At 48.1% G+C, this 18,720-nt stretch overlaps 1 protein-coding gene across 2 annotated transcripts; it reads right to left on the bottom strand.

The window, feature by feature from the left end:
* Positions 1 to 212: 212 nt before the first annotated feature.
* On the bottom strand, positions 213 to 3,932 carry LOC140848634 (uncharacterized). Of its 2 annotated transcripts, none has more exons than XM_073232913.1 (2): positions 2,446 to 3,932; positions 213 to 2,257 (listed from the first exon to the last, which is right to left on the bottom strand). In XM_073232913.1, exon 2 carries the CDS (start codon positions 2,043 to 2,045, stop codon positions 1,206 to 1,208), a length of 840 nt encoding a protein of 279 aa, XP_073089014.1. In that variant the 5' UTR covers positions 2,046 to 2,257; positions 2,446 to 3,932; the 3' UTR covers positions 213 to 1,205. The 2 variants fall into 2 exon arrangements, with proteins under 2 accessions (XP_073089014.1, XP_073089013.1); XM_073232912.1 differs by having other exon boundaries at positions 213 to 2,254.
* Between the last annotated feature and the right edge of the window lie 14,788 nt (positions 3,933 to 18,720).

Below are 18,720 nucleotides of genomic sequence, written 5' to 3'. Positions count from 1 at the left end.
CCCTAGCCTCCAGTGAGCTCAGAGCAGTGGGAGAGGAGAGGGAAGGGGCCACATAAGCCAACCCGGTCTCCTTCCCCTGGACTCGCCTCCCCCTGGGTTGTCATCCATTAAAACGCGCAGCACGCAGACCTCACGGTGATCACGCAGAGTCATAAAACGCGGCCACTTCCACATCCCAGTCACTGGGGCATGGAACATGTCGCATAGTTAAGTGTGGCTCAGAACATTATCACTCATGTATGTCGCCGAGTCAAAGAGTAAACAGAGCAGAGGCATACTAGCAAGAACAGGGTTTAGTGTGAATATATACTATACACACCTGTTGTGGGAAAGGTTTAGTTAAATGGATAGGAGGACATAGGCCTTGTCTGGAGCCGGGGGAGACCTGAAGGTGCCGTTGGCAAGGGCTGTGGCGTGTCCACCGGGTCGGAGTCCGAGTTAGGGGTAGGGCCGAGGCCATCGGCTGTGCCTCCCACGGCCTCGTGTGGGGCCGGGGGTGACCGGAGGATGACCGCCTGAGCGGTGTGTGAGGTGCGCAGGAGGCCGGCGGTGGTGCCGCCCACGGCCTCGTGCGGGGCCGGTGGGGACTGGAAGATAACGGCCATCGAGGGTTGTGTCGTGTCCATCGGCGCGTCTCGAGCGTCATTGTTGGCCTTCAGGCCGGCGGTGGTGGTGCTCCCCACGGCCTCGTGTGGGGCCTGGGGGGGACCGACCGCAAGATCACGGCCAGCCAGGGTGGCGCCGTGTCCATCGGCTTGTCTTGAGCGTCAGCGTCGGCCTTAAGGCCGGCGCTTGTACTGCCCATGGCCTCGTCTGGGGCCGGGGGGCAGTCGTAGGTGCCTTTCCCGAGGGTGGTGGCGTGCGCATCGGGTCATCGTCCGACTTGGGGGTAGGGCCGAGCCCGTTGTCGGTGCCTCCCACAGCATCGTGTGGGTCCAGGGGAGACCGGACGATGACCGCCCGCGCGGTGGGTGTCTCAGGTGCGCAGGAGGCCGGCGGAGGTGCTGCCCACGGACTCGTGTGGGGCCGGGGGGTACTGGAAGATGACGGCCATCGAGGGTGCTGTCGTGCATTGGCTCGTCTTGAGTGTCATCATCAGCCTTCAGGCCGGTGCTGGTGCTGCCCTGTGCCTTGTCTGGGGTCGGGGGGCAGTTGTAGGTGCCTTTCCCGAGGGCGGTGGCGTGCCCATCGGGTCCGAGGCCGACTTACGGGTAGGGCCGAGGCCGTCGTCTGTGCCTCCCACGGCATCGTATGGGTCCAGGGGAGACCAGACGATGACTGCCCACGCGGCGGGTATCTGGGGTGCACACGAGGCCGGCGGTGTTGCTGCCCGCGGCCTCGTGTGGGGCCGGGGGCGACCGGAAGATGACGGCCATTGAGGGTGGTGTCGTGTCCATCGGCTCGTCCTCTGCGTCATGACCCGCCCTCGGGCTGAAGGTGGCGCTGTGCGGGGCCGGGGGCGACCGGAAGATGATGGCCATCGAGGGTGGTGTTGTGTCCATTGGCTCGTCTTCTGCGTCATGGCCGGCCCTCAGGCCGAAGGTGGCGCTGTGCGGGGCCAGGGGCGACCGGAAGATGACGGCCATCGAGGGTGGTGTCGTGTCCATCGGCTCGTCTTCTGCGTCATGGCCGACCCTCGGGCCGAAGGTGGCGCTGCCCGCGGCCTCGTGCGGGACCAGGGGTGACCGGAAGATGATGGCCATCGAGGGTGGTGTCGTGTCCATCGGCTCGTCTTGAGCGTCAGCCTTCAGGCTGGCGCTTGTGCAGCCCACGGACTTGTCCGGGGCCGGGTGGCAGTTGTATGTGCTTTTTCCGAAGGCGGTGGCCTGCCCATCGGGTCGTCGTCCGCCTTGCGGGTAGGGCCGAGGCCGTCGCCTGCACCTCCCACGGTATCGTATGGGGCCAGGGGAGACCAGACAATGACCGCCCGCGCGGTGGGTGCCTGAGGTGCACAGGAGGCCGGCGGTGTTGCTGCCCAAGGCCTCGTGTGGGGCCTGGGGGGGGTACCGAAAGAGGACGGCCAGCGATGGTGGCGTCGTGTCCATCAGGCCGGCACTTGTGCTGCCCAAGGCCTTGTCTGTTGGCTGGCTCTGGATGGCGGTTTTGCAGAGGCAGGGCACCTCGAGGTGGGCTGGTAGTGGTGCCCGTGTGCCCTGCGGAGGAGGAGCTCGTCTGGGTGGTCTCTCTCCAGCCGTCTGCCGGGAGCCTAGGATGGTCCAGAGGCCCAGGACTGCTCCCCGTGGAAGTGGGAACTCTGCTGGTGAAAGTGGGAAAAGCCAGCTGCTAAAGGCACAGGATCCCGGTGGAACAGCCTGTGACCAGGGCAGTGGGCAGGTGCCGGGTGCTCCCTGGCAGGAGGGTAGGGGGCAGCGTCCCGGGGACGGGGAGGACCGGCGGGCAAAGAAGGTGGGGCTGGGGAGGCGGCGGGTGGGGCGGGCCACAAACCTTAGGAAGGAAGAAACTGTCCACACAGAAAAATGGGTTGTGGTGTGCGCCAAACGATCCGAGGAAAGGGTCTGAAGCTAGGGAGAGGGTCTCCTTTGCCACTGACTCCTTCTCAGGCCAAGCACGCACTGAGCTGCCCAGCTAGGGCGAGCCTGATATGTATGTCAGCCAGGGGACGCATCACAAAGCGGCCTGGGCCACTGTGACGTCACCCAGGGGCCGCATCACCAAGCCCCCACTGCCTTAAGCACACCGGCCCCGCCCAGAGGAGACCCTGGGCCAGGGCCGAGGCCCCGGCGCGGCCCCAAGGCCAAACCCAGTAGAATCCCTAGGCCCCGGGACTGCCTGCTGAGGGCCGTGCAGGTGTTTGGACCAACGAGGCCACCATGCAGACCGTCGAGGGCTGCAGTGCCCACGTCTGCCAGAGCTCAGCCCGCCCGGGTGCTGGCTCCGCACGGGCTCGGCACCCGGGGTGCGGCGGGCAGCAAGTGCCGTGGCCCCGCGCTCCTGGAGGCCAGGGCCTTGCTCGCAGCCCGGCGCGGAGCCACCCAGAGGCTGCCCAGGGCACGGCCCGCCCTTTCCCGGGCCTCCCCAGCTTCTCTGGGACACCTGGAGCCAGGCATGCCCTCTCGGCCATGGCCAGCCAGGCGGCTGACTTCTGAGGAGGGCGCAGACCCTATGACTTGCCTTTCTAGCCAGCAGGCCGGGCTGGTTCTTTCTTTGCTCCTCACAGAAAGCATAGTTCTGGGACCACCAGGTCTCAGCGTAGCCACATCCCGCATTCTGACTGGGCCTGGCCGCCCAGATTTTTCTCTCTGATCTAGTTTTGGGGGCCTGGGTCTCGTACGTGAGTAACACGACACAGTGAACTGGGAGACACTTTTTATTTTTGAAATGCTCCTCCTCTAGACTCTTGGTCTCGATGGTGTCGCCGTTCTTGCCCATCAGCCAAGCTGGAAGCTTGCGGGGCAACCTCGCCTCCTCTCAGCAGTCAGCCTGTCCACTCCCGATCCTGACTGTTCATCCTTTATGTTATAACCTGTGAGGCTCGTGTCCCGTGTCAGTAACCCTGCTTCTAGTTTCTCAGGTCTTTCCTGGTGGACCTCGTCCCCGGAGGCTTGCTCACTGCTTCACTGTGGAAACACTGATGCTGTTACAGAATAAAATGTGACGTTCTCCAGCCCCAACTCACGGTCTGGCCTTCACTTTGTCTACATCTCCATCCTTAAGAGCCCAGCTCCCTGCTCCTTGCCAAGATCCTGTCTCGTGCCTTTTCATCTCTGAATTACTTCCTCTGGGAGTTCCCACCTCTTGCCTCTGGTTTTTAAGACATTTCACCCCAGCAGAAGCACATGGATCGTCGAAGACCCACCTCTCTAGTCACCTCCTCTTGGAGGCTTCCCGTGCGCTCTCACTCAGGCATGCCCTCCTCTCCCTTCTCCGTACTTGGTGAGAACCTCCCTCGCCAAATGGGAGTGTGTCGGCTGGTGCACATCACTCCTCAGGTCACGGGATCTGTTGAACAGTGCTGACAGTGGATGACTGGACTCGGCTTCAAAGCTCAGCTGCCCGTTCGGTGGTCCCCGGTGCCGCTCGCTCCTCCGCCAACCGTTCGTCATGTTCCAAACAGTGCGGAACATGAATGCGGGCGAGATGCCACCGATGACCCCTCAGTCCCCGCAGTGTATGCCTCCGGGTGCTTAGGGAGAGGCCCAACGAGCCGAGCCCACAACCTTATCTGGAATGGCGATGGGCGCAGGGCGTGTGGGGCAGGCCCCAGGCCGCTGCTGCCGCTGCTGTGATGACTCCTCTCTCTGGCCCAGTGGGGTGAGAGTCCAGATCTCTTCTTGTTCGCTGCCTGTGCCTTTTCCATAGTGGTGTAGTTTTGTTGTATGGGGGCGGCTTCTCTCGTGTCTCTGAGGGAATGAAGTATGGGCCTCAGAAGCCCCTTGTGTCAGTTTTCATTGTGCTGTGCCGTCTTCTGTTTCTGCGTCCTTGGGTTTTCTCCCACTGCTGCTGCTTTTCCTCTGAGAGGACCTGTACCACAGGCCTGTTTGTAGACAGAAGAGTAAACTTGGTGCTTTGCTCACCACCATCTCTGAGGGACATCGGCGTCACCGCTGATAGGAGGAGGGACAGGTAAAAAGAAACACCGAGTTCCAGACAGGAGCAGTTGGGAGCCAAGGGTGTGTTGTGGAGTGACGTGTTTGCTTGAGCGTCCAAACTTCCCTCTCTGTATCCGGTTATTGCTTCTTTACATTCGTGAACATCATAAAATCCACTGATTTCAAAAGCCCAGACGCATATTATTACAGCAATTCAGTTGTTGAGGTGAGAAAAGATGAGAAGGGCCTCGCTATACCACTGAGTCTATGACTGGGCACTGCCCAAACCAAACAGAAAGAATCCACGGTGGCCAGGAAGGGCTAGTTTCTACTGACTTGTCTCTCTGGGGACTCAAACAGGGTCCCATTTTTTTTGTTTTTACTTTGTTTTTGTTTTTTTTTTGGTGTCAGTAATGTACAGTCACATGAGCAACATGATGGTTACTAGACTCCCCCTCCTCCCCCCTCCCCCCCATCATCAATTCCACTCCCCACACCCCATTACAGTCGCTGTCCATCGGTGTAGTAAGAGGCCATAGAATCGCTACCTGTCTTCTGTGTGTTATACTGCGATCCCCGTGGCCCCCCACCCCCTACATTCTGTGTGCGGATCGTAATGCCCCCTTGACCCCCTTCCTCATCCCTCCCTTCCCACCCATCCTCGGAGAGGTCCCTTTCCCTTTGGTAACTGTTAGTCCACTCCTGGGTTCTGTGAGTCTGCCTGCTGTTTTGAGCCTGCTGTGTGTTACTTTGGTAGATTCAGGCAGGGCCAGAAATAGAGGTTTCTGCTTCCCTGCCATTCAGGGGGAGAATCAAGAGACAAGACAACTGATAAATCCTGCCCTGGTCCCAGAAGCTATCAGCTGATCATGGGGACACTCCGGGGATGGCAGGTGTGCTCCTTGCCCGTGGCCGTCCTCCACAGGCCCACAAACACCCGCCCTGCCCCTGAGCCAACGGAGCAGCACCTCTGAGGAGTCAGCAGGGTTTGGAAATGAGGTTTCCTTTCCACTTTTACATCTGGCAGGTCAGGAAGGTGAGATTTAAATCTGGCCTCTGGGTTAAGGCTATCAGTTTATTTTGATTCCTAATATCTCTGTTCCTTACATTTTCAGTGGTACTGCTAATGTGAATTTTCTTGTCAACATAATCCAGTAACTGACTTTAAAATAAATAGGTGGAACCTTAGGGAAGACAATTGGAAGATGATGGAGGTGCATGCTGAAGCTTCCCTGGTACTCAGCACACACCTGCATACGTGGTGTGTCACTGGGACAGAAACCACGTGCATCACTGGTAGCTTTGCTTGCCACAAAAAGGTTTTTTTGGAAGACATGGGTATAGTAGGACTGCATGATTGCTTTAAACCAAATCAGGACTGTGGTGGGTTTTTTCTTATTTTCGTAATTGCCTGAGTCATCTCACTCACCTGGAGGTACTGTGGCCTGTTTCTTCTCTAGTGACTGGAAGACAAGTGGGTGGCACCATCAGAGAAAACGCTGGGTCTTTCCTGGGCTGTAGCTAATGCTCGTGTTGCTCAGACTTGCTTCTCTAAGCGTCTGGTTTGTACCCTTGAAATCAGTTGCTAGGCTATTAGAATCTTTCGATCAGAAGGAAAAAAAGCAATGCTCATTGACAAAGGGCAGAAGATTTTTGCTGCAGATTCACAAATGTCACTCTTGCAGTGCTTTATGTGGGCACCTGAGAAACAGTTTGGTGTCTTAGCCCCCTTTTGGTAGTGGGGACTCCTAACCCCATGGCCTTCTAGCTCCTACAGGTGTTTCCCAAAGTCTCTGTTGCAACACTGTATTATCAGAACCACGTACAGGGCTGAAAACAATCACTATTTTGGAAAACATGCTTCTTTAGCTCCTGCAAGGGGAAAGTTTCACCTAAATGTGTAAGATTGCTTAAAAGATGTACTTTAAGAGGTACACTCATTAGATAGCAAATTTATAGTAAAATTATCTGACTCATATCTGAAGGTATGGTCAGCTCGAGCCACTTGTATTTTTAAATGAGGCTCCCCTAATAGCTGCTTATTCTATTTTGTGAAGGGATTATATTTTCTTGAGAAAGGAAGGTCTTGGCTAGATATATTTTGTGAACCCTTGAAGGTCATATTAAAATATGCTAATAATGCTGTACAGTTCAATTTTTTTCGTATTACTTTTCATTGCTCCTTTAACTTAGCTCATGTTTCTGGCCAATGCACAACCCCAGGTCTTTTTTTAAGAGTAATGTGGTTGCATATTCTCATTCCATATGTGAGCAAGAGTGAATTTTCAGAGCATCATATATGAGGATGGGTGTCAGAGAATAACTGAGCCGTAGCTGGTTTGTACCTTGGAGTGGCTGCACATGTCTGTGTCACTAGGGCAGAGCCTGCTTCTCTGCATCCTTGCCTCTGCTCACCTTTTTTAGAGGCTGTGGCTGCCAAACATGGGAGCGGCTTTGACTACAGTGAACTCTGAGGGACGCCTAAAGTATTCTGCTCTGCTCTGCACCCTGCCGCTTGGCCTGCCGCTCAGAGTCTGCACAGGGCGTTTGTAAGAAATTGGGGGAGCAGGACTGAGGCCCCGTCACATGCTCTCTCCCCATAAGTTGCTGAATGTAGACTCTTCAGAAGATGTGTTGAATGCAAAACTGAAACCCCAGACGGGCAGCCCAGGGCTACAGCCAGAAGGAGAGCCCACCACACACCTCTACTTACTGGAACAGACGCATGAACTACAGTTTTCCCTCCAAAAAAAGCTGTTTTGAAATCATGGTGTCACTGCTTAGTTGGCATTAAATAAGGTCCAGTTCAAATTCCACTTGATGGGTCCCAGGGATGATCCAGGAAATTTTTCTCAGAGCTGGATATCGTGTTTGAGTTTGGGACCAAAGTTTTAATAATTTCTTTTTAAGATACAGCAACTAGAAAAATGTAAATGTCACAATGCTCTGACTTAACATGTAGCCTTCTCTTGCTAGTGGGCACCAAGACCCAATGCGGTGAGACTGAGGCTCTGCAAGTTAAAACCTGGGGTTGTAGTAAGAAAACAATGCTCAGATTTGTTTGTCTTAAAACTTCTGAATTGTTACAGTTACAGTAGGCTGAGTATGGTGCTCTTAAACTGATTCAATACATAATTACTACCACAGTTACATGTCATCTACCCTCCAGCCCACTTTCTGGTTTAGGAAAGAATTAGGAGAGCTCAGCCTAGTCTTGTCTCACGCTTGCTGAGTAACCTGGAAGCATATTGTGTGGTGTTTACCGCCAAGCCCAGGGTCTACATGCAGTGCCCTGGGGACCACACTGTTCAGAGAATGTCGTGTTCTTAGCTGAACTGTTTTACCAGCTCAGTTCTAAGCATATAGTGATTTTGTTATTCCCTTCTTTAACTAGCTGCCTTTAGATTTGGGTAATCATAGTCTTAAAAACTTAGGAAAGAAGCAATGGAAATTGACATAGATGTAAATGTCAAGGGTATTTCAAGACTAATTTTATTTCCTGTGGTGAACTTGTTGGGGCAAAGGAAATGCTCTTGCTAAAAACCAAGTTATGCCATTTTTAAATTAGATCAGGTACCAAGTTGCCATCCTGCCAGGTATACACAGACCAGAAGAAAATTCAGTCAGGGAAACACTTGCTTTTCCACATTATGGTTTTCTGTTAAAATCAAAGAGGAGAAAGGAGAATTTTTTTCTCTTATACTCTAATATATTTTAGATTTGTTTCTGTTTCAAAGATTTATTAACACTCCCACATGGATGTGTTTATGTTATGTGAATTTAATAACGAACTAAAGTTGTTTCTGTCCTCTGTTATTGAAAGGTGCCAAAACTGATTCTGTTTTGTTTTTATTTTTTTCACTTGCTTTTGCTATATAGGGTTTTCTTGCTTTTTCTAGAAATGCCTTTCATTTAACAGCTTAAGTGTCAGGGTCCACTTTGATCTGCGTAATTATTATTTTTAGATTTCAATTTGTATCCATTTGTCTCTATAGGCATTGGTGAACTCTGGATGTACATTCAGCTTAAAGAGGAATAAATTCCAGAAAACACATATTCTCAAAGTGGAGTGTTCGTTGCCTGCCATCTCTTACACCTTTTCTGATTTTATTTCTGTGCTTGGCTGAAACTTCCCTGTTTATTTGGGAATCTGTGTTTCTGCAGCCAAACCTGAAATCTGTGTTAGTTGGACAAGTGCACAGATTCTCTGAGCATTGAAGGGCACACGTGCAGCCTTGCCTGTGTGATGAGACTGCAGGCTTGTAACCAGGATGGGGGCCAGCACCGGATGTCTCCTGGTTGGTTCCAGTAGATGATGAGGTTTCCTGAGTGTGGTGAGGCCAGTGGCTGGTGTATTCTCCCCTCAGTGGGGCACAGAAAACCAGTAGAACCCAGCTGTGGCCCTCAGAGCAGGGTTTCCTTTGGGCAGCCACCTCTGAGGGCAGAAGATGACATTTCTGAAGGCACAGTCCAAGGTTGGCCTCATCACTGAACGGCCTCAAACCTTAAACACCAAGACGGTTGAGACGAAAGAACAGCCGTGCGTTTGCTGAAATGTGCTGAATCGTGAGACAGCCAGGTAACCTCCATGCACTTATCACCAGTTTTCCACATTTTCCTAGTTCTAGAAGCGCAGGTCAGGTTGGTTCAGCCGTCTTCTCAATCAGCGTGTGCTGAGCCCCTAGAATGGGACGGGTGCTGTGTGAGCAGAACAATAGTCTCCACCCTCCAGGAACAGAGAAGTGGAAGTGAAACAGCACTCACAGCCCCGTGGGGGTGCAGTCTCGGGGGAGGTGGAGGTGGGCTCCTGGCCTGCAGCCCCCAGCCTCCAGGCTCCCAGGTTCCTGGTGGTGACTCCCCATCTCAAATGTGTATAACCTCTGACATTTGTTACATCTACTCCAGATTTTTCAAGTATTTCATACGTGCAATGAATTATATGCGCATGCACACATGTAATGTGTGCTCATGTGTACACTGAAATGTAGGGCATGATAATCAGCTCTCTGAGGGCCTGCGCCCAGCCTCTTGCCTTTCCCTGGAGGCACTGTGTGCCCTTCTCTGACCCTGTGACACACAGGGAAAGTGCCTGTTTGATAGTGGGAACTCTGTGTAGATCATAGCCTTTACCTCCAATGTATGTACCCTTAAATAATAATAAATGGAATCAATCCTTGTTCTGTCACTTCATTTTCATGCTCATTGCAATTGGTTTTTTTGCAATTTGCAATTATTTTAAAATAAGCACCCTGGTTTATTTCCTCTGCTAAGTACTGCTTCATTGTATGAATGTATATCGCAGTTTTCTCTTCTTTTCCTGGATATTGAACTGCAACTTTCTTGGCAATATGACAGAAGATGTTGCCATGAACATTCTTTTATGTGACCTCTCATGCACGTACACCAGAGTAGATGCAGACCTTGGATAGAAACGCTGTATCTTGCAATACAGCACATTGTCAGCTCTAATAGAGGAGCCGGATTGTCCCAAAGTAATGGTTTGGTACCACTGGTGTGGTGGAATTTCGTGTCCTAAAGATCCTCACCTGCATTTAGGGTCATAACACTCAAAGCTGAGAAGTGTACAATGGTGTCTCATCATGGTTTCATTTTGCACATATTTAGTAATTAGAAATTTGAATATGTTTTATTTTGGTAATTCCTATTTCTTCTTGGAAATCCCTCTTCATGTCTCTGTCTATTCTGTTTTTAATTAATTTTGAAAAGTTCTTTGTATTTTTATCAGTTAACTCTTACTTAAGTATTAAGACAATATTTGAAGTAGCAAAATGTCTGATGCTATTTCAAGAAGCATGTGCAACTTTATTTGAAGAAAATAAAGTTAAATGCCTATGTTGTGTGTGTTATTGTGCACTAATTTTCAGCTTGTCAGTATGTTCATGAAAAGAAGATGTACTTTGGAAAACTTTATGTGCTCTAGAAAGGCTTGCTCTTTGTAGCTATTTTAAAGCTCGTCAGTTCCAGTTATTTGGTAGGAAATTACTGTCATGATCTGGTTTTCTGCTACAGAATTTCACCAAAAGAAAATCTTTCTATAGAGCGTTTGTTTACATGTGTACTTTCCTTAGTATTTCATAATAGGCTTAAAAAGGCCATAATGGTGTTACACTTAAAAGAACATTTTGAAAAGATGTATTTAAGTCACAGAAGATTGTATTGAGCCTAAACTCACAAGTAATCCTTAAGCTGAATAAGATACAATATAACCCCGTGTTTGGTAATGTGTTTCCCCCTGTGTGAACCCACCAGCACAGGAACAAGAAACTGCAGTGCCGGCTCACCTTCCGAGGCCCCTGCCAGCCAGAGGACAGTGTTTTTAATAGACTGAGACTCTGGCATTTGAAAGTATAGAAATCGAAAACTTTGTACTGCTTGTAGTGAATGGCACAGAGATTTAGACCTTTTTATAAATAGCACTCTTATATGGCCTTTTTGGTTCTATAATAATAAAATTCACTATAAATATCTACTGAAAACCCTTCATTGTGAATGTCTATCACCACTCACGTTATGGAAGTGAAAACTCTTTGGAACCAAACAGTCCGGTTCCAAAAAGCCACACAGGATGATTCAGCGCGAGATGTTCCTAGTTGGATTTGTATTGTGCTGTCCAAATTTTGAAGACTTAATTTGCAAAAAGGATTATAAAATATCGCACTAATAATTCTTACATTGACTATGTTTTCAAATGATAATATTCTGGATATGTTGGGTTCAGTTAAGTACTAAAACTAATTTCCCCTTTTTTTAAATGTGGCCACTAGAAAATTGTAAATTATATATATGGCTTACATTATAGTTCTATTAGACAGAACTGTTCTATACCAGCCTCTTTACCTGAATTTACAATAGAATTTATAAAATATAAAACCTTTAAAAGGTTTGTGGGGTGTTGGCAGAATATATCTTTCCTTTATTTGTAATATGAGAGGAAATGTGGACATCTTGTGGAATCTAATTTTCTAAACCTGCTGCCAAGGTAAATGCTCTTTCTGTTTTGCTTTGTTATCCCGCTCTCTGGAGCACCTTTGACCGGAAGGGGACGGCTCTCTTTCTCCTGAAATAAGAGAGTAATGCATGTGTTGTAATATGGAACGTCACTCTGTGCATCCAGTCTACTGTTGTCTTACAAAGTTGCTGTTGTAATTGAATTGGTGCACATCTGTGAACTAAGTCATGTTGGCATTTTAGTGATTTTCCTTCATTTAATGAGCCACACAGATACCATCTATAATTTGCAAAACAGTGTTGAATATCAATAGGATTCATCCTAGATTTCCTAAAATGTTGATTCTGCCTATCTGTAAAGCTCATTTGAGCTCATAAGAATATATTGATTTAAGACATGGATGGCCAACAGGCACATGAAAAGATGCTCCACATCACTAATCATCAGGGAAATGCAAATCAAAACCACAGTGAGAGATCACCGCACACCAGTCAGAATGGCTGCCATCTGAAAGACAAGAAATAACAAGTGTTGGTGAGGATGTGGGGAAATGGGAACCTTCCTACACTGTTGGTGGGAATGTCAGTTGGTCCAGCCACTGTGGAAAGCAGTATAGAGGTTCCTCAAAAAACTAAAAATAGAAATGCCATATGACTCAGCAAGAAAATAACACCTCTGACCTAAAAAGGTATATGCACATCTTACGCTTATAGCTTCATTATTTACAATAGCCAAGATACGGAAAGCAACCTAAGTGCCCATCAGTAGATGAATGGATAAATAAGATGTGGTACATACACACAATGGAATATTACTCGGCCATAAAAACAAAAATCCTGCCCTTTCCCAACAACATGGATGGACCTAGAGGATATTATGCTCTTTGAAGTAAGCCAGCTGGAGAAAGAAATACTGTATAATTTCACTTATTTGTGGAATCTAAAAATGAAGCAAAACAGAATGAACAAAACAACAGTAGACCAATAGACACTGAGAAGGGACTGGTGGTTAACAGGAGGAAGGTTAGAGTGTGTAGGTGAGGAAGGTGAGGGGGATAAGGGGACAGGTTTCCTGTACTAGTCCTAAGGTCACCAGGCAAACCATTTTAGCAGTTACATATTTAGCAGGTAAAATGACTGCAGCATTCAGACGTGAATGAGCACAGCAAGAAATCCCTTCCCAGTCATTGACTGATGTAGGCTGCCTGTAAGTGAGCCATTCCAGTGACCCAGTTCTCTAGGGACAGCTTTGCCAGAATCCAGAAAGGTGAACAGTCACATCTGCAGTGAGGATGGACAAAGGTCCTGGAATCAGACATGCTGGCAAAATGGCATGAGAGGGAGTTTGGAGGGTAATGGTGTCTCCCTCCAGGAGCAGCCATCCTGCTGGAAACAGGTCATTTTAGCAGAATGGGTTGTAAGTGTTGGTGAAGACCTGTTTTCTCCCATGTTTTCATCATTGTTGAAAACCTTGTTATTCTCAATGCAAAAAGCCGTTTGTTGGGTAATATTTTCAATATATTGTTATAATTCACATTGTAAGTTTTTGCTGGTTGGAGGAGCATCCTTTGCATGACTTGTAGACATGAGTTGCCAAGTCAGCGGTCCAGCCAAAGCCCAAGAACTCAATAAGTCATGTTTTTGTCTCTGTTCCTCGTCTTGCATCTTTAATCGGTGAACATCTGAGAATAAGCACATTACTATTTCAGTAAGAGCATGACCGACAGTCACCAGTTAGGCCAAGTATGTTATAAAAGCCAAAATACATTATCTTATCTTGCATTAAGACCATTGTGTGTGTGTTGATACCTGAGATATAATGAGTCATAAATAACATATTTGGTCATTCATGTGACCAAATATATATTTCCCAGGTATATTTGGTTTTCATCCACAGTTCCTGAGAACACTGCAGTGGGCATCTTTGTCATGTTAAGGAGAGATTTTTGGACGCCACCCAAGGGCAAGGCTGGAGGCTGAGTCAGCCAAGGGCCAAGGATTTAGTCAGTCATGACTATGCAGTGAAGTCCTCACAAACACCCCGAGAGGAGCTTACCACTCAGCTCTTGGATCCTGCTTCTCATTTGGAGGAGCTTCTGTGCTTGTGGGACCGGAATGCTCCCATGTGCCACCGAGCCAGGCCCCAGGCCCCACGGGAATAGAAGCTTCTTTATCTGGGACCTTGCCCTATGTATTTTTTCATCTGGCTGTTGACTTAATCCTTTATGGCATCCTTTATTAAACTGGTAAACTGAGTTCTGTGAGCTGCTCTAGCAAAGTAATTGAACCCAAGGGGGAGGTCATGGGAACCTCAAATGTAGTCAGTAGGTCAGGACACAGGGAACTGCCAGGGGCTTGCAGCCCCTGTCTGGAGTGGGGGGTGGAGCCCTTAACCTGGGGAGTCTGGTTAACCTGCTGGAATTTGGGAATTGCCTGGTGGTGTGGGAAGACTCCCCACCTCCCCAAAACACCTACACACACTGGAATCGGGTCCGGAAACCCGAAAGGGCTTGAGCTCACCATCACAATACTATTTGTTTGCATAATGTTGATGAAAGTTTTCTCTGTAACTTGAACAGTGTTCTTTCCAGTTAATCAATTTAAGTCCTGGCCTGCCTGGTGAAAGGTCACCACAGCCGCTCTCAGAAGTGAAATGTACTGACTGACCCATTGGTAACAAGGAGGATCGTAGGGAGTGTAAAAAGTGGGTTTGCAGAGCGGTGGCAGTGTGGCATAGATTAAGACACGTGAGCAGTGGAGCCAGTTGTGGCATAAAGAGGAAAAGTGGAACAACCGAACTGACAACTTTTGTATAAATTTGGTTTTGTAAGTTTGCTGTTTGTTTTGAAATCGAGATAGACAAATCTCCTGCATTTCACAATATAGAGAAAAATGTCATAAAATAAGGGGAGATGTACTAGAGGGCAGGGTTTCAACCTTCCAGAAACCTAAATTCTCTCACCCAGCATCCCCATTTCAGAGTCGGAATACTGTGTATCTGCATTTGTAAATTGTTGGTCTCAGTACAGGGAAGAACCGAGTGTTCAGGACCAGTGTGCCCTCAGAGTATTTCCAGGCGTTTAATGGTTTCTGTTTCCACTTGCCTTTAATAACCAGCTCACAATAGCCTCCCAAAATATATGCAAATCTCGAGGAAGGGAAAATAAAAAATGGAATTGTTTAGGGATAACAGCTCTTTTGTATGTGGGTGCATCTCCAATGAATATCTGATAATCAGAATTCAGAATGTTCCATTGCCAATGGGAAAATAGAACAAAAGAACAAAATTAAGAGGTAGCCAGGTACATCATTTATTCTCTTAATTTGAATTTTGCACAGAAAAGTAGAGCTGGATGGAACAGACAATGGAATATGGCCATGTTCTGTGATATATGTATGCATATATATAAAATAGGCACAATATATATAGCAGGTGAAAAGTATGTGTATATATAATATTGTATATACATAATAAACCTATGACATAATTGTGTGTTCTGTGGATATTCCTGGATAACCTTGAGAAAACACCAGATGCTAAGCATGTGTGCCAGTGTCTTCACAATGACTTGGTGGCGGCCACATGGAAGAACCAGACAGCTGAGCTTGCAGTGAGTGGACTTTGTGCTGAATTTTGGCTGCCAGCATTGCAGTGAGCAAGGCCTGTGATGGTGGCAAAGGAAAGGAAGTCTGCCTCCCAGAAAAGGCCCTTTTCAGTGTGTACTTCCATCTGTCAAATTGGAAGTGAAGGGAGAGCAAGGGAAAACTTCCCAGTACTTCAGAAAGTCCCCTGTGGGTCAGGATACCTGGGTGCTGACAGGAGGCAGGCATGCTTGCCTTGGGGAAGCCAGGGGCCTGGGGCCCGCTGGAGGGCAGGGGCTGACCAGAGGCCCACCTCACTGGGGCATTCATTCCCAAAGGGCTCTAGGGAATTTTAAAGTAACCTACAGACCCAGTGAGAGTTCCCCCAGCACCAGCCGCAGACTCTCGTACCCATAGGTGATCTTACATGTTTGATTAAGCGTGGCTTTGCATGGTGGTGGGTAGCCCCTCACCCTGTTGCCAGTGTGGGCACTGCTGGGCCAGTAGAACACCCATGGGGAGGGAGGCCTAGAGCTCCAGCCTAGAGGCATCACCCGCAGGTCCCTTGCAGCTCGGGGAGGAAGAGGAAGCAGAAAAGCCCCCAGAATGGAGAAGAGAATGCAGACCACTCACGCTTTCTGTCAGTGTGAATTAGCATGTGTTCTCCTGTTGCTGAAACAAGTGACCCAAATGGTGGCTTAAAACAACACAAATACATCTCAGAGTTCGTGGTCAGCAATTGAAAATATGTCTCACAGGCTACGGTCAAGATGTTGGTACAGATGCCCTCCTTCCTGTTGGCTGAGGGGAAAATCCCTTTCCTTGCCTCTTCTAGCTTGTGGGGGCTGCCTGCATGCCTAGCTGAGGGCTGATCACCTGACCTCTGCACCCACCTCAGTCTCTTTGACCCTGACACTTCTACTTCCTCTTAAAAGGGTCCTGTGATTACTCTGGGTCCACCCATATAGTAATCTGGGATAAAATGTCCACTTCAAGGTCATTAATTCCATCTGCCAAGTCCCTTTTGCCAATGTAAAGCCACACATTGCAGGTCTGGGGCATTAGGGCGCAGGTGCCTTTGGGAAGATGGCATCTCTCTGCCTGCCACATGCACCCTGCAGGTCAAGCTGACACTGTGCCACCAAGTACAGGAGACAGAAGGCCCCTGTCTAGTTTGGGGTGGGGTTGGGTCAGATTTTCCTGCACTGCAAACCATGGTCATTGTAGATAACTCAATAATAAGCAAGCTGGGCTGAGACAGTCCATTCAGGTTTCCTAATCCAGGACTGTAGACTTTGTTCTGAAAGGTCAGGAAGGGTCAGCTATGGGGGCAAAAGGGGAGTTCAAGCATAGCAAATACTATATGCAAAAGTACAGAAAGGCATGAAACAGCTCAGCATGTCTGACTAGTAAGCTGTGGGTTGTGTCATGGATGTCGTGGAGGCTGAGCCAAGGGCATCATGAGCATCATTCTCCCTGTGATGGTGTCGGGCCCAGGCTCACAGGAGGAGGTCGATGTCTCACATGCACAATGCTTCCCGGTGGTCCTGGTTCAGCTGTGGTCAAACTGCCAAATGAATTTTAATCTACCTTTTTGTTACGCACTGCTAATGATAAAAGGAAAAGGAGCTATAAAACTAGAAGGAAGATTCATATCGAATTCACCGAGTATCATAATTCCTCCAAGTGGTAAAGATACCTCAAGACAAATGCTGGGCATAGAAGCCACAGGGCATAAATCTGCAAAGAGGTAAAAAGCTAACCTTTTCAAACAATATTGCTCCTCTCTCACTTACCAACTACATTTCCCTGTATTGCCCCAGAAGATGAGTGGTTAGCCAGAGACGGGTAAGATTCCTCAAGGGAGGAACAACCTAAGACAGGCACAGTCGCAGGGGGGCCATCAGGTGAGAAATTGGGCATCAACAGAGGTGAGGCTTAGAACCTCACCCCCCTGTTTTGAGAGAAATCTTCTGCATTTTGGATGTTTTACTGCCCTTGTCTAGCTTCGATTAACACTTAGTCTGCAGGCACACACCTGATCATCTAAATTTGCTTTCTTACAACACTAAACTATGTTTTCTACCTTTATCTTGCATCTACCTACCACTTCAGCATTTTATTAAAAATAATAATAATAATAATAATAAGGGAGAAATGTGGGATTCACATATAAATCAAGAATAAAAATCAAACGAATATTCATATTTGACCTGATTGTTTATAGTTCATGATGTGTGATCAAAACCTAAAGTGATGACTGCCCTTGTACTGTTCAGCATGTAAGAACTTACTCACTATGTAAGAACTTGTTCACCAGGTAAGAACTTGTTCGTTATGCTTCAGAAGATTGGAGACTGATGAGAAGTAGGCTGGGGGTGGATTAATGATTGTACATTGAGCATTGACTCCCCTATACAGAATTTTATTGTTGACAACCATTTGATCAATAAATATGAGAGATGCCCTCAAAAAAAAAACTAGAAGGAAGATAAGCAATTGATAATCCAATGGAAATATTAAAAGATAATATCCAGAGAAAGATGTATAATATATTTTTCATAAGACTCTTAATATAGTTCTCTCACCACTAGCCTCATGAAAATTTTAATGAGATTTTCATTAAGAAGAAAAGATTACCATTCTAAAGACCCAAAGGTGAATTGCCAAGAAGTGTGAAGCAAATGTGATATTATTGAAACATTTCATACTAATGAGCTTGTAAAATGTGTATTTCCCTAGTAGTATGGAAATTTTACTTGATTTTTATCTTTTGAATATGAACTAGTCCCCAGGTTGTGATGATTTCACTGGCCAGAAAAAGGCAAGCACAATGTGGGTGGTCACTGGATGGAGGGGGACTGAGGGTTTGGGATGACAATGGAGGTGTATTGAAGGTTTGGGATGACTGAGAATCTTCAGGAAGTATCAGACCTGCAGCTGTAAGTGTTAGGCAGGAACCAGACTGTAAGGGGCTATGGTATTTGGACACATACCTGGAACCTTTGCTACTCAAAAAGTGTGTCTGACAGGGAGCAGCCCATGGGGCTGGCTAGACTCCCCCAGTCAGAATCACAAAAAAGTTTCCACAAGCCTCAGTCACGTTGCAGTCTGAGAAGCGCTGCTGTAGATGTTAGAAGGCCTTGAGGGGTTTAAAGCAGGAGCGTCAAAGAGTCATATTTGCTTTTTCAGAAAGGCACAGAGTTGACAGTGAAAGAAGATGAGGTGTGCACAGGGATGATGTGGATCAGAATAGAGGCTAAGAGACCAGCAGAAAGTTCATTCAGGGGTGAAAAGGTCGTGTCTGTGGGGATGTCTTATTAGCTGCCGGGCTAGGGTTAGGATTAGGTGGAGTAAAGGACACCCACATTTTGGCTTGGTTGATGGATGTGATTAACCAGAATAGGGGAGATAACGAGGCTGCTCTTGAGCACTGAGTTTGAGGTGCAGGTAGAACACCCAGGTGGTTAAATTCACGTGGCCATGATGAGGTAGTTGAGGAAGTCCTGGAGAAAAGAAAATGAAGGATCCCCCCAAGAGACAGGGAGACCAGGTGGAAGCACTGAGCATGAGCCAGGAGAGGAACCTTAAACAAGGTCAGATCAAGCAAACCCCGGAA

This window comes from Manis javanica, chromosome 4, assembly GCF_040802235.1.
Source record: "Manis javanica isolate MJ-LG chromosome 4, MJ_LKY, whole genome shotgun sequence".
Taxonomy (NCBI): domain Eukaryota; kingdom Metazoa; phylum Chordata; class Mammalia; order Pholidota; family Manidae; genus Manis; species Manis javanica.
The sequence above is the reverse complement of the archived record's forward strand: the minus strand, read 5'-3'. Positions and strand labels throughout refer to the sequence as shown.

Bases quoted from the DNA above. Each gene is read 5' to 3' on its own strand.
- LOC140848634 (XM_073232913.1), bottom strand. From the start codon at position 2,045: ATGGACACGACGCCACCATCGCTGGCCGTCCTCTTTCGGTACCCCCCC.